General features: G+C 48.2%; 1 protein-coding gene across 2 annotated transcripts; it reads right to left on the bottom strand.

The window, feature by feature from the left end:
- Positions 1–3529: 3529 nt before the first annotated feature.
- On the bottom strand, positions 3530–14870 carry RFLNA (refilin A). 2 transcript variants are annotated; one of them, XM_066331761.1, is made up of 4 exons: positions 14652–14870; positions 5876–5985; positions 3864–4174; positions 3530–3810 (listed from the first exon to the last, which is right to left on the bottom strand). In XM_066331761.1, exons 1-4 carry the CDS (start codon positions 14853–14855, stop codon positions 3719–3721), a joined length of 717 nt encoding a protein of 238 aa, XP_066187858.1. In that variant the 5' UTR covers positions 14856–14870; the 3' UTR covers positions 3530–3718. The 2 variants fall into 2 exon arrangements, with proteins under 2 accessions (XP_066187858.1, XP_066187859.1); XM_066331762.1 differs by lacking the exon at positions 3530–3810 and having other exon boundaries at positions 3841–4174.
- Positions 14871–15234: the final 364 nt, after the last annotated feature.

The raw sequence follows: 15234 nt of genomic DNA, 5'->3' as shown, positions 1-15234 counted from the left end.
AAGTTTGATATTTGGTTAGGGTTTCATCTTTTTGGCCCCAAATGCAATGACAACAATGCAGGCAGACCAGACATGAGTATGCTCTGTTGCATTCCAGGGCAAAAGGCTCATAGGGATGAAGGGGAAAGAGACCCTCCACCTTTGAGATAGGGACTTTCCATATTAAAAAAACAATCTTCCCCCCATCAAAAAAGATAAAGGCAGTGCCTGACTTTATCCATCAGGGTGGCAGAGCTGTGGGTAGCATGCATGCACATCAGGATCCTGGGGAGAAATAGTGTAGCCACAGTCCCAGCTGTTGAAGGAAACTCACCTTTCCATGGTCTAAATTTATCATTTGTATATCTTTGAGACGATATACAGGAACAAAGATCTGTTGGCTGAGATTACCAACACTCCATTTAAAAGAAAAGCACCTCCATAGTGGGATTAATTGTTCCTTTTAGATGGTCAAATACACTACAGGTATGGCACAAGGCACTTCTTGGCTGCCCAGAGTGATTCTTCACTGGCAACACAAAAACGCAATTCAGTTTCTGGTGTTTAAGCAAAACAAAAAAAAGCCATCATGAATAAGGTGAACTTTGGCTTTTCTACCACTGCCTAACCCAGCCACAGGGATGGGAGCAGCAGGGACAGAGAGGGGACAGGCAGATTGGGATGTGTGCCCAGGCAAGGGTGAAGGCTTCACCCTCTGTGGTTTCCTTCACCTCAGAAAATACAAAGTCCCTTTCCAATGCCAGCTTTTGCTGAGGGAAAAGCAGCTTGTGATGGGCCCATGGGATATACCATATATGAAGGGATTTTTCAAAAATTTCTCCAGATCTCAGGCACTTGGCAATGTCCCAGTTTGGATGTGGTCCAGGGTGATAGTCCCACCATAGCCACTGTGGCTACACAGCCCAAAATGTGCTCAGCAGCCTAGAAACCCAAGCTGCTTTCTATCTTCTTTTTTCCCTAACATGGAAAGACCAGAAAAGCTGCTTAAACTCAGAGGAGCAGAAGCATGTTAGGTCACTTCTAGTGTATTTGCAGAGAAAACAAAGCATGAAGCTTCAAAGAGGCCTGGGCTGGGCTTGGGGGATCCTCCAGTGCCAAGGATGCAGCCCTCCACTGCACCCTCCTGGGGGTCACATCCACCTGTGAGACTTTGCCTCAGCAGCCCCTCTCCCTGTGTGGTGAAAGTCCAGGTTGAGGTTCAGTCTCTCTGCTGGGTTTGTATTTGCACACTAGGTTTTTTTGGCTTGCCTTGAATTCTCTTTTACTCTTGCAGCTGATATTTAGGAAACAGAACTAACAGGGGACAGAGCGGGCAGAAACCTGCAGCCAGTTATGATGAAAGGGATTTTTCTGGGGAAAACCCGTGCTGCTCAAAGACCAGCATGATCAAGAACAGCAGCTTTGTGCTCGAAGAAGGGGAATAATCCAGCTGTTAAAAAGGAGCAAAGCCTGATGTGTGGTCAGAAAGGGGAGAGTCTGGCACCCCTCAGCTCTGAAGCCAGCCTGTCTCCAGCAGTCCACTCTGTCTGTCATCGTGCAGGGATCTCCTGAGTGTGAGTACTGGCCTTGCTTTTGGACCTGGATTACACTGCTGTCAGCCTGGAAACCTGCCCCTTGGCACAGACTCTCAGGGAGGCAGGCACTGAGCCCTCCAGAGCCTCCTCGTGTCCCCAGGAAGGCAGAGGGGCATTTCCCCTGCTCCCAAGGCTCGCTCAGCAGCACGTGGCCAACAGGACAGACCTCAAGATGAACTAGCAGGTAAGCACATCACCAACCTCACGGCGCTGGGACCGCGTTCATCCACCTCCCTGCTGCCTAAGCCAGCTCTCCTGATGGCTGGAGCCCTGGGGAGAAGGGTTGCTTCAGGCATAATCATCCCTTTGGAGGCAGATGCTGCTTTTCCAGGCTTTGATGCTGACAGACAGTGACAGCAGAATCTGACCAGTAACAAAGATAATCCTTGTTTGTGTTGCTGTAAAGAATTCAACGGTAGGTGGAAGCCTCGGAAATCCTTTGAGAGGTTTCTTCCTACCAAGTCCTAACTCCCAGTAGAGAGGCAGAGTTCAGCACTGCCATAACACACATCTTTCAGCACTAATGATGCTTCAGCTGTCAGGATTTGAAGTTTGGATTTAAAGACTTTATATTTACCTCTGGTGGAAAAACTGTGCTACATTTTAAACAAGAGAACTCTGTTTCATAAAGGTCACAGTTCTGGTCACATTTACCAACTGCTCTTTGAAACTGATGGAAAAAGTATCTTTATATGTCACTAATTTTATTATTTTTTCAAGTTTTTCAGACTTTTTTTTTTTTAATCTCAGTGGGTTTGTGCGTCAACTGTTCTGGGCAATCAGCTACATCTTGTTGACATTGTTAATAGGCTTTCTGACTTGGCTGCTCAGCTGTGCTCTGAAATAACTCCATCAGACTCACAGCAAGTCAGGAACAAAATGGAAAGTTTAGAAGAGAGAAAGCTGGAAATTAATTTCCGGAGCTGTGTGGTTATTTCTAAGTCTGAGCAGCATGCAAAAATTCTTGGTAAGATTTTTGGAGACAATTCCATGCTATTTTCAAAAGTTATATGTTTGTGGGAATCCAGGCTCTTGCAGAGTTTCAGCAAGAGACCAAAGTGAAGATATACCAGGAGATGGGATTCATGAGTAGGGAATGTTTTACCTTAGGATGGCTGCACTGACTCCTGCTCCCTGTTTCTTGGTCCTTTTGCAGAGACAGTTCAGCAGTTTGCAAAGTACCTGGTTTTAGTGCTACAGCCTGCCTGATTAAGGAAAATCTGGATGGATTTGGGCTCTTCAATTCTTCAAACTCTACAAAGTCTGGCTGCTCCTCTACAGGCAGAAAAGCTGCCCATGCCACAAATATGGAAACTATTGAGAGGGTGAGTTAGCATCTTCCTGCTCTACACTCCTCTCTGCAATACAGCCACACCCTGAAACTCAGAAGGGCTTCAAGTGCATATAGATCCCTTAAATTAGGTGTCAGAGGCAGCGAACAGCACAGCACACTTGATCCAACAATACTTTTGATAAAGGGGCACAGGGCTGTTAAATCTCTCAGTCACTTTTAGAACCTAGCCCTTCAGCTGTTCATCTGCCTCAGTCTCCCCACTTACTCCTGGCTGGGCTCAGAGAAGATGTGTCTGTGCATCAGAGCAGGCCTTTCTCCTGGCTGTGCTGTGCCTTGCTATGGCAGACAAACATCCAGCTGCCAGCAAGAGCTGGGGGACCTGTTTAAATCCTTGTTTTCTTGGGGTGACAGTCTCCACTCCTCTCAGGAAGTGAGGTGACTGTGGTGCTGTAATAGGGCAGCTATCACTCAGAGGAGCTGTTGGAGCAAGCTGTGATGCACTGGTACAAATAACCACCTCCTCGGCATTTCAGCTCTGAAAGAGATCTGACCTGGTGTGCGCTGGGCTGACCAGACGCTGACTCTGCAGTTGGTCTTCCCTTTGCAGAGACCAGAATAGCTCTGAAGCTAACAGTGACTCTCACCTATGTGCTAGACAAGACCTACAGAGCTCATAAGGCATCATTCTGCTACGGGTAACAGGGTCCTTTGTCATCTTGATTTCATCTAAACACAAGCCAAAAATAGATACGCTCGGGGGGGAAAAAAAAAAACAAAAAACAACCCAAAAAATAAAATCCAGATCACGAATGTCAGGAACGTCGCAAAATACAAGCCAGCCTCTCACTGATCAAAACCATCCTGTGCCCTGCAAGCCTCCTGCCAGCCAGCTCAGGCTCTGAGAGCTGTTCTCCAGCCACGAATATGCAGTTGCCACCGAGCAGGGCCCGGGCAGAGCCCCGGCGGGGCAGATCAGAGGGTCTCGCTGTACATGACGCACGGGTTGGTTTCCTCACAGAGTTCCAGCTGCACGCTGGAAGCGAACCAGCGCTTGGCACAACCCAAGCTGTAGTTGAGGGTGGTCCGGTAAATGTTCTTGGCACGTTTGGGGAAAATGATGGTGGTGCTCTGAAACCTCACCGGCCTCTGGCGGGGCTCGAAGATCAGCTGGGACTTGTAGTTGCGCCAGGTGCAGTTGGGAGCGGCGATGACGGTCTCGCTGTAGGTGGTGACGGTGGGGATGGGGCCGTAGAAGATGTCATCCCGGTAGTGCTTCTCCGAGTCGTACTTCACCTCGGAATTGCACCTGCAGAGCACAGCAAGGTGTCAGGAGAACAGCCCAGGAAGCAAAGAAGACAGGAAGGAGTCTTCTCTAACCTTTCGAAGCTGGCAGCATTTACCAATCTCTTGGTGCAAAGACACTGGGGAAGATGCTAAGTCTACAACTCAAAGCCAAGAGGACTCTGTCCTGCTGGGGAATGGTGCTGGAACCCCACCTCACTGTGAATCCATCTCAGAATTTCTGCAATGTGGTCATACCAGGGCAGGAAACACCTGGCTGCACAGGCTCCAAGCAATGCTCTTCTTCCTCTGGTTTTCTCCATGGGTCCCACTGAGGCCTCAACTCATAGGTCAACTCAAGCTCAACTCAGCCCTGAGAGCTACACTGGAGGCATATAAGCACCCTGGAATGGACCTGTCAAGCTGTCAAGGTTGTTTGTCTTTTTTCTTTATACCTCCTTGTCATCACTGCACAAAAATGCCCAAAACAGCTAAAATCTGAGTTCTGGGAGATGAGAGGTGAGGTTATTTGTTGGAGCCTACAAAAAAAACTCCAAGCAATGCTGAAAGAGCAGGTAAAGCAAAGGGACATTGTGGGTTATGGCTGCCCAGCGCCTAAGCCACTGGTCTCAAAGGAATTGGCCACCTGAACTGCCAAGAGATGAAGAACCACAAAAGGCAGGATGTCACAGCCCTGCCTTTTTTCTGCTGTCATCCAGAAAGGATGTGCAGACACCAGGCCAGAAAAAGAGCTTTTTTTGGAATCCCTAGCCATGGTGAACAGCAGGACTTCCACTGGTTTTCCCCGCTCCCCAAACGCTCCTCCAGCAATCAGCAGCCAAGGAATGTGCAGCTCCACGTAAAAAAGATTAAAAGCTGGGTGTGTGCTTGTCATTACCTCCACCCAGAGGGGGGGCTGACTGATTGTGCACCGCGTGTAATCTGAGCTGCTGTAATGTATTTTGCACAGCTAGGGTGTAAGCAAGTCATTCAGCACACATAAAACAAGACTCCGCTGTAATCACCATAAAAACATGCCCGCTGGCAGTTCCTCAGCCAGCAGAGATTTACTGGGCTACATTTCCAGAGAGACTTCTGCATAGGTTGAGGGGGTTTACAGTCCTCCCACTGTCCCTGCCCCGGGCTGTAAGTGCTCCACGCTGTTTGCAGGGTACATTCCACATCAGCAGAAGAGCAAAGACCAACATTTATCCGTGGGCCACAGCACCAGCCCCACAGGAGGGCAGAACATCTCCACCACTGGCTTGGGACACCATCTCCTCACATGGAGGAGGTTGTTCAGTCTCTGTGGGCTGTCTAATGTTGGTTCCTCTGTGGCAAGAGCGAACCAAAACAGGTGCCTATTCGAAGGGTGTTGCTTCTTCTGAAGATACAAGTCATCTGGGAACAGTATGGAGACCATCAGATTACTTAGTGGAGGCCATCAAGCCCACAGATGGTAATGGTTTTCTCTCATAGCCTTGGATTTTAGCTGGCCTTGGAAGGAAAGCTGCCTTCTGTTAAAACCTCCCTCCAGTTCTTGTCTCCTCCCCTCTCTGCCTGTGCTGCTGTCAGTGGCTTTAATTCAGGAAAATTACCCTCCCACCTGTCCTTTCCTTTCCATCGAAATAACCATGACTCCCGCTTGTAAACATGTTTTAATTTTTGGCAGAAGCACCAGAAAAAAGACAGAAATCCCCATCTACCCACCCAATCCCATCTGTACCTGATTTCCTGCACGGGCTCAGGGTTGACCTCAATGCTTTCTCCAAAAAACACCGGGTACATTCGAGGCCTTATCTCTGGCATGGAGGGGTTCAGGAGGAGATAAGGCATCTGCAGGGAAGGAGAGCACAGCAAGTGTTGGGACACAACAGATGGGGCTGGCACAGTTCATAACATGCTGTGGCTGGCAGCTGAGCAGCCTAACACAACACCTGGACTGTCCTCACCTACCAACACCTCCCTCTGCCCCAGCACACCTCCCAGGTACGTGACTGTGCCCACATCTCTGTCACTTCATGCTGCAGTATCTGTTTGTTGAAATTTAACCTCGCCTTTCCTTCTTCCTCTCTTGTTTCTCATAGGAATTGCAATTATTTTCGAGTTTTCCTTAGCCCTGATATTGCCTTTGCTGCTAGGAATTAACAAGTCTTAGAAACACTCAAAATGTGTCAGCATGGAGAAGTGTTCCATGTCTGACCCTAACACAGCAATAGGGCCTAAGGCTGCTGACTTGATGCATGTAGGTCTGCTGAAGTGAGACATGTGTATGTATTTTTATAGATATACATACAAATATGTACATAAAATCATGTATCCCTTGCAACAATCCAGCAGAGGAAGTGATAGACTTGCTGTTCCCAAAGCCTCCGTGCCAAAAATGGCTCTTGTGCTCCAAAGGACATTCTTGTTAACTGTAAAACTGAGGGTGGGGTGAGACACTGGGGCACCTTGTGGCCTCTGCAATGCAGGAAGCCAGCTGCATTCCAGGACTTTATATAATGAGTGGAGAAGCTCCAATTCATGACACCAAAAACCGGATTTTTAAGACTATAACTGCACTGTGAACTTACTTACTCTGACAAATTGTCACAGCCCAGCCTAGGCTCCTCTGCCCACCACAGAAATGACTAATCCCACTTCTCTATACTGGAGTGCTCCTAAACACCAGTTCCCACATATGGGGATCCTGTGTCTGGTGCCTGGACCAAATCCAGCAGCTAATTCAGCCTAATCCTGCCCTCCTGGAAGAATGTCACTGCAGGTTTCAGTCTCTGCCACTACTTTTCTGTCAGCAGATATTTATGACTCACAGGGACACAGGATCTCTCTAAAGGAGATGGCTGGCAGGCTCTGTGCAGGGTCTGTAGATGGCTAGCTGAGGTCTGCTTTCCTCTGCTGGTTTGGGCCTTTTGCCTCAGGCTAAGGCAAAAAATGTCACTGCTCCATCTAAATTTGCCAAGCCCTTCAATTCTGCATCTCAAAGCCACAAAGCTGTTTCTTCTTTTCATACTGAAATATCCCTGCATTTTACAACTGTGTAAAGTTGTATTATTAAGTAAAATGGCCAACTCCTCTTTTTTGATAGAATAACTCTGTTCCATTGTCAAAACAGAACACTATCTGCATAGTTATGGGGGGAAAAAAGAAAAAAAATATATATGTTCACCCTCTCTAGCAAACACTGGCCAAAAGGCAAAGTTCATTCCTGAATTGCTTTCAACACTCTTGACAGGGGAGGGCAAGGGCAGCCTTTCTGGTCGTAAATAAAGCTCTTTGCTTCTGAAATGTGAATTGTTTACATCAGACAAGCCTCAGTTCACGAGGCTGCAGATGTCCAGCTTGTAACAGTCTGCACTTGGCCAGAGCTCTTTCTAAAGACATTTTGTACATAAGAAGAGGTTCCTCTGGGTGCAGGAGTCAAACACCATTTGCACATGCTCATGAGCTTTGTGAACAGCAGGCTGAGGCTGCCCTTTGGGGGCTCACCTGCAGAGGGATGCAGATTGAACTGGTGAAGGAAACAAGGCTGGGGATACGTGTCCCTCCTTCAGAGAAGCAGTTTCAAAGAAGTGCTTCCAGGCAAACAAGCCTTCACACTTCTCGCTAACAAATGCTGACACTAAGTGTGCTCCAAACATCTCCAGGATGCGGGAGATGTAACCAAGTCTTTCCTGTGGCTTAGCAGGAACATTGCTGGGGCATCTGGCCCCCAGAGTGTGGATGGGAAAAGCCTCCCCAGGGCGCTGAGTGCCGGGGGTGCTGCTCGGTCAGAGCGTGGGCACGGCAGCAGTCAGTGTCTGTGGAATGCACAAGTCCCACAGCAGGGAACAGGAAACAAGAACACGCTGCAGGACCACCACCAGTGCACACCGAGAAATGGAGCTGCTGGCGCGCCTGGCTGACATCAATCAGAGGCAAAAATTTGCCGCTGAACTTGGTGAGAGCAGAAGTAAGTGCCTTCCAGGTTAGTTCTGGATGGGGCGGTGATGAGACTATTTCCACTGGGGGTTACAGTTAATCTTCCTCTGGGCAGGGAAGCATGGCAAAAAGGCATCTCATGTGCTGTAGACGAGCACCAACTTCAGACCTGCAGGCTTGGCTTAGTTTAGAAATCTGGAACAATTGTGAACACTGGCAGGCCAAAGCCAGGATTTTTACTGCCTGTTGTGACCATTACAGACTCAGACCTCTCCTCTGTGAGCTGCTGCAGGTCAGAAACCCTGAAGTAACCTGGAAGTCTGCACATGGAAGATGTAAGTAACTCACAAAGCTTGGCCTAAAAATAGAGATCTCTAAGACCCTGCAGGCTGTTCACCAAACAGCAACTGATTTGCTTGCACAGCGTGAAGGGGTCACTAAACAGCAACCACAGGTTTCACACAGCAGCCACTGAAAGGCACTTCAGGTGACATTTTGTTTTCCTTCCAGTGATGTTCTGAAATGTCAGCTCCTGCAAGTCACCTGGAGCTGGGAAGCAAGGAACAGGGGATATGAGCTTTCCAAAAGATTTGTCTTTGGGGCTGAAATGTTATATGCTTGGCACATGTCAAAAGCTGGCTTTTTGGCAAGAGTTTGACACCAACTCCTTCCAATCTGCTTTAAGGGAAAAAAAAAATGTTCTGCCTGTCAAAAAAATACTGACTCAATTCTTTTCCCTTCTGCACAGGAATGGTTGAAAGAGGAGCACTGGACTGCTGAGCTCCCTCGAGAAAATCAGGATCCCTGGCTCATTTCTAGGAATCACTTGGTGATTTCCAGACACTGCACAATGAGGTAGGTTTCTGTATTATCCTGCACTATGGATAGGCTCACAGGGAGCAGAGACTGCTGCACACTCCCAGGGGTCACTGATGGTGAAGAGGAGAAGCCCACATCACTTTAGACCAGGCTGTCCACGAGTGATCCATAGTCAAGGTCTGTGTATCCAGGGGCTGCTGTGATGGAACGCTGCAGTGGGGACCTGATTCATCTGCCCCCAGTAACTGGAGCTGTGCTGGTACTTACCAGATGCAGCTTCACAAAAGAACCACAACCCTGTCATCTTTAAGGACAGAAGGAGTCTGGTAGGCAAGGAAGGTTGAGAAGACAAAATGCAAGATACCAGAGATATCAAAAAAGTGACTCCTATATTTACAACTTGATCCAAGGTGAATATTCGGCAGTAAATGAGCTATAATTTTTATTTCTTTTCCGGTATATAATTTGTGTCAACCACCAAAGAGTTACAGTATTATTAAAAAGCTGAAGAGCTTTCTTGTTTGGCTACATTTTTCCCTCTGCCTTAACTCTGATGCCTTTCAGGCATGTAACGGCCTGGGCAGCTAAACTCTGCTTTTTGCTAGTAGCAGATAGATAAACACTGATAAAATTGGTTGCTGAACGGAATTCAATCTACAGCTCCACGACAGCATTGACTGTTCTTTAGCTGCCAAATTCCAGGCAGCAAAGCAAGAAAAAGGAAAGGAAATTAATGTGACCTGAAATAAATAAACCCCCAAAACCTTTCCCCAGAGAGCACAAGGAACCAGAACTGACCGACTCCTTTTGCTATGGTCATTATATGGAAGGCACTAAGATGTGGCATTAGATCTCTCGGGACTGTAAGGGGAAACAGCTTTCCAAGTGTCAGGGCTACAAACAGGATACAGCTTCCTAAATTCCCAGCTCCTAACTTAGCTAGGGCATAAGCAAATCTCTCACCACATTTTCCCACTATGGTAACATGTCAGGTCCATGAAAATGTCACTTTACTCAGCTGTTATTTACAGCTATAATGAAAGATCTGGCTGAGTTATTTGACACACATCTACATTCCCCGCTCTAGAAGATAAGCAATATTTGTTTAACAGACCATTTATTTTCCCAATATCTGCACGTATTGCACATTACGAGTAATTTATAGGAGAGCCGGATGAGATTATATTGGGAGGTGATAACAGTAAATGCAAACCTCAGGTAGAAAGCAGGGCTTTATTATTTCAAAGAATTACATCCTTCCTGCTTATCTCCTTCTTTTATTTCAAGTGGGAAATGCGTGCTGCTTTGCTTATTGTCCACAGGGTTACATGGGGACACAATGGAAATTCAAAAGCTAGGAGACATCACCCTCAATGTCTTTCATCGGAACCACACTTTTCAGAGCAGATGATGAGATCGTGATGCCTGATGTTTCCCTGATGTGCCCAGAAGGGATGTCTGTCAGACCAGGTGAGGCAGATAAAGTGAGGCACAGAGCCATCTCCTGTCCCTCACCAAGGAGGAAGAGGAGTGGGTGCATATCCAGAACTGGATGGGACTGAGGGACAGGGAAAGGCAAGGTGAGATTAGCCTTTGTCACGGGAGGAGGAAAGTTCCACAGGTGTGGAACTGAAGCTGGGGAAATTCCTGCAGGGTCCAGCCCCGTGGGAGTGGCTCAGAAGTGGGTCAGGATGCCAGGCTGCCAACAAGCCCTGAGGCAAACCCTGCTGTGGTGCCAGATGGGTGCCTTGCTCCCTGCACCAGCCTGGGGCTTGCCCAGAGCTGCTGGGACCCACATGGCCTTGGAGTCACATCCCCTGCCTCGTGTGTGGGCTGCAGGCTGCCTCAGGTCAGGGTGCTGGGCCTCCCTCTCACGTGTGCTTTCACTGGAGGTGTTGGCAGGTATGGAAATTATTTATGGAAAGCCTTTGATGGCCATGTTCCTGACCCAGTTCTTATAAAACATTGCCCCGTTCCTGAAGCACTTTCAGTGCAGAATGAGATGCTGGCTCTGGGACCCAAAGAGTCTTCAAAATGCTGCACGTCAGGAAGAGATGTTCTAGTTTTTTTGGGTTGTTTTTTTTTAATATGAGCCATTAATCCAACAGGGTTGGCACAAATGCTGAATTGGACTACGTTGTTGGGACCCCACTATTGTGAAGGCTGTGCCAAGGGGCAAGGTCTCCTTCTCCATTCTTGAGATGAAGCTGGAATCTCCTCCCACCACCCAAGAGTGATTGTGAATCATTCTTGCTGCTGAATGCAACTAGAAATTCCCTGCAGCTGATTCACTGGGATGCAGTCCCACAGAAGTCAGTGCTCACTGAGGTAGGCTGAGGGTACAAATACTTAAGTCTTACGAAGTAAAAGGAACTCACTGCAGTGGCAAAAATTCCTTTCACTGTTGGGATGGAACATAAAATTTGCTGCTTCAAGAAGGCACGATGGATATTTCTGCAGATGAATGTGAGCTTGATGTCCCCTGATATCCATTAGGAGTTGTGTGATGAATGCAAAGCACTTATTTCAGCACAGTCCACAAGCAGTTCTTCTAGACTAAATCTGTATCCCAGGGCAAGAACAACAGGGAGAACTCTAAGCAGATATGGGTACTTTGAAGTCATTTCATTCCCCACGCTTTCAGCAACTGCTTCTTTGTGCATATTATTAGGGATTTATTTTGTTGTACCTCTGTTCCTCTTGACCCAGCTTTACAGACACAGTCTAGAGAATTCAGTAACACAAGTCGTATGAATCAATTTAATAATGTTTCAGATTTAAAAGACAGAACTAGGTAAAAGTCACCTTCTATTTTCCTTAGGATATTTGCACTTAAGCACAAAACGCTTGACAAATTCCCTACATGGACTTTATTTGAAGAAATAAAAGCCAATTTATCCTGCGCTACAAGTAAAATGAATTAAAAAAAAAAAGAAGTCCCTAAATGGTGTTGAACTTGTGGTATTTATGACTCTGGCCCTAAATTGCCTTTCATATTTTCTTGGATCCCAAAGCTGTTCCCAAATTGGCTGGTTAAATGTGAATAAATGGTGCATTGTCTTTGAAACAAAGTTGTGCTTATTAAATAGCAGAGAGTTTACTTTTTCAGAGTCACAGTTAATAACACAGAGCAGAGAGAGCACAGATTTTACACACAAGAAAGTCTTCGATAAGGGCATGCAATCTCCTTTTTATGAGAGAAAATAAAAAAAAAAAATCTCTCCTTATGCATGAGAAAGGCTGTCCCAAAAGCAGAAAAATTTTGTAACATATTTGTGAAGTTGGGAGCAAAATAGCTGACTGCAGAAGAATGCAACTGGGTTCAGACTGGTGGTTTGATAGTTCTGCAGCAAAGAATAGTATGAAATACTTCGCTCAGATCTGGAATGTTGTTTCCTTCACCTGACAGCAATTTATTGTAACTGTACATACTAGAACCTTGGCTGTTGGTGACTAAGTTTATATATATGGTTTTATAGTATTCCGACACAAAGGGTGCAGGTTGTGTTCCTGGCTCTGTCACGTTTATGAGCAAAACAAACACCACTATAACAGGCGATTAAAAACGGCATTTCTTGGTGTGCAAATAGCTGCAATTATTGATTTGCCAATTCTGCATGCTCTGACGAACAGCAGAGGAATAGACTTAAACAGAAGCAAATTCATGGGTTGCACAACTGCTCACAGATCTGTGAGCCCTTGTAAAATGGCAAAATTAAAGCTAATTAGACACTGCAATTTAGAAGTATGAAGCAAGCAGTGGTCTCCATATTTTTCCTGCTTTAATATCAGCTGCAAGTACAGTATTTGCACAGTGGAAATGAGAGGAAGTGAAACTCTCTGTAGTCAAATAGAATGAAAATTCCTATTTACTTCATTATTTTGCAAAGAACCAAACAGAGTTAAAGAGCAGGGCCCAGCACCACTCCAAATAATACAGTCCAATGGGTTTCAGCATTTGGATCCCTGCAACCTTCTGTACCTGCTAGGAGCACAGAATTCCATACATTGGGAATGTATGGAATATATACTCCAAGCAGGAGTCCAGGGTTACCCTTGCAAATGTGGAATTGGAAACATCTACAGTGTGAGCTTTTCTGAAGTGTGTAAAATGTTCGTTAATGATCAAAACAATTGAAAAACTTGATTTTGCCTTACACAGAATAACTTTTTAGTCAAGCACTAAAACTCCCAATCCTAACAGCCCGTGAACTGAAATAAATAAATTTCCTCATGTTCTTTCTTCATCCATATCTGAAGACTTTCTTGGATGGTGTGGTGGCCAACTGTCATATGGCTGGAATGGTGACTGTCATATCCCCATTACGGAGTTTTGCAGACACCTCCACCCCTTGCTGTGTTTTGGTTTTTTGAGCCTTTACTCACCTTCCTCCCCCATTTTATTTTACAGACACACAGCAACAGCTTGATCCTGCCAAATCAGAGGCGTGTGGGTAACTTTGTACATAAACCCTCCCATCGGGATGGCACACACGCCCAGGCATCTGCAGGTAAGGCTCCAGATTAGGAACTGCGGCGTTAGCAGGTTTGAGATTTGACTTTCATAATAACGCCTCACACCCTCTCCACTGTGAGGAGTCATTGTTCGTGGGGAAGGTTTTGGCATGTTCAGGAGCAGAAGGCAGTTTTCAGTAATATTCTTAAAAGCCCTTAGAACTTAAGTGCACAAAGGTGTGAGGAGTCATGGCAAAATGTCTCTGTGGGAAAGAAGTCTTTGAATTGTCACTACACCATAGGTAGATATATTTTTTTCTCATGGAAAGATCTGTGCTGCAGTTTTCATTCCATATAGAAGCCAATTAACCGTGTTGAATACACCTACAAACATCTTTTATACATGTTTTAAAAAAAAAACTTTTAAAGAGCCCTGGGGAAGAACTTCCATCATCCTTTAAAAACCTCCACCACCGCTGCTGCGAACGTTTTGTTTTAAAAACGGCTTTTATAGCTCAGGGATAGAAATAAACAAATAAAGCAAAATAACAGTCATCATAAATCTACCCAAATCCTACTCTGCTTCACTGGCACTGCATCAGGCTGACCGAGAGCAGCAGTGCTGTGCCAGCAGTGCTGTGCCAGCTGTCTGAGCTGACAAACCACCGCCCCCGGACAGACCTTTCATGCCACAGAGCCCGGCTCCGGCAAAGGGCAGCGGCACACAGCCTTTCCTTCCCCAGACCCTGCCCCGCAGCATCTCCCCGGGCACAGCTAAAGGGCACTTTTCTCTTTTTTTTGTTTTGTTTTTCAGCCGGGGCTCCTCGCTATCCAGATGTGGGATGTAATGAATGGCTGCGGGCCAGATGCCCCTGCCTCGGTCCGGATGGATGCAGCTCCGACCTGTACCTAGCAGGCAGAGCACTGTCACTGAGAAACAACCGCGCTCCTCTGTTCCGAAGGTGGGCAGGGGAGCTTTGGTTGAGACTTGGGTTTCGCTCCCACACCGTTATTAAGAGTTCGCCCAGCCAAACTGCCAGCACTCCGTGAGCGTATCCAAAAATCCCTGGCCGGCACTGGGCCAAGCCGTGCCTGGCACAGCAGCGGCGCTGCCCACAGCGGACCGCAGCCGCCACGGCGTGCCCTCGGCGGGCGAGGGCTCTCAGGGATCCCCTCTGCGGGGGCATCTCAGCCCAGGCGGCGGTCACAGGCGCCCTCCTGCCTGCCCCCCGCTCCGGGGCTCGGCTCCTTTCCCCCGCGGGGCCCGGAGCGCACAGAGCCCGCTGCCCGGCTTGGGCTCTTACCACTTTGCCGTCCTTGGCCTCTCGCCGGTGGCCCGGGGGGTCCGCACCGCCGCCGCCCCCTGCTCTGCCCTCACCGGGCGACAGGGAGTAGAAGGGAGGGCTGGGGCTGGGGGGCAGCCCCGAGTCCGGACTGTCCAGCAAGCCTTCCCGGCTCTTCTCCTTCAGGCTCTCGTCCATCCCTTGCAGCTGGAGGTGACCTACCATGTCTGAGGGACAGCGAGGGGGCCGCGGCGGGAGAAAATCCTCCAGCGCCGCCCGCCGCGGAGGGAGGGAAGGGGAAAGGAGCCCGGGGGGCGCCTCCTGAGCCCCGAGCGCCGCTACCGGCCCGCCGGAGCCCGGGGCTGCGCGGGGCAGCGCCAGCATCAGCCACCCCGGGGTGTCCCGGCCGCCTCCCTGCACCGGCCCTGGCCCTGCCCGCTCGGCCGCCCCCGCCCTCAGGCGTTCCCGGGGAAGGGAGGCGAAGCGAAGGCCGGTCCCCCCGCCCGGCCCCGCGGGGACGCGGCCGAGTTCGGCCCGGGGCGGCCCCGCCGGCAGGGAGCGCTGGGCGCGGCGGGGGACGGAACCGGGACGGGACGGGGATGCG

This window comes from Sylvia atricapilla, chromosome 17 (genome assembly GCF_009819655.1).
Source record: "Sylvia atricapilla isolate bSylAtr1 chromosome 17, bSylAtr1.pri, whole genome shotgun sequence".
Taxonomy (NCBI): Eukaryota; Metazoa; Chordata; class Aves; order Passeriformes; family Sylviidae; genus Sylvia; species Sylvia atricapilla.
The sequence above is the reverse complement of the archived record's forward strand: the minus strand, read 5'-3'. Positions and strand labels throughout refer to the sequence as shown.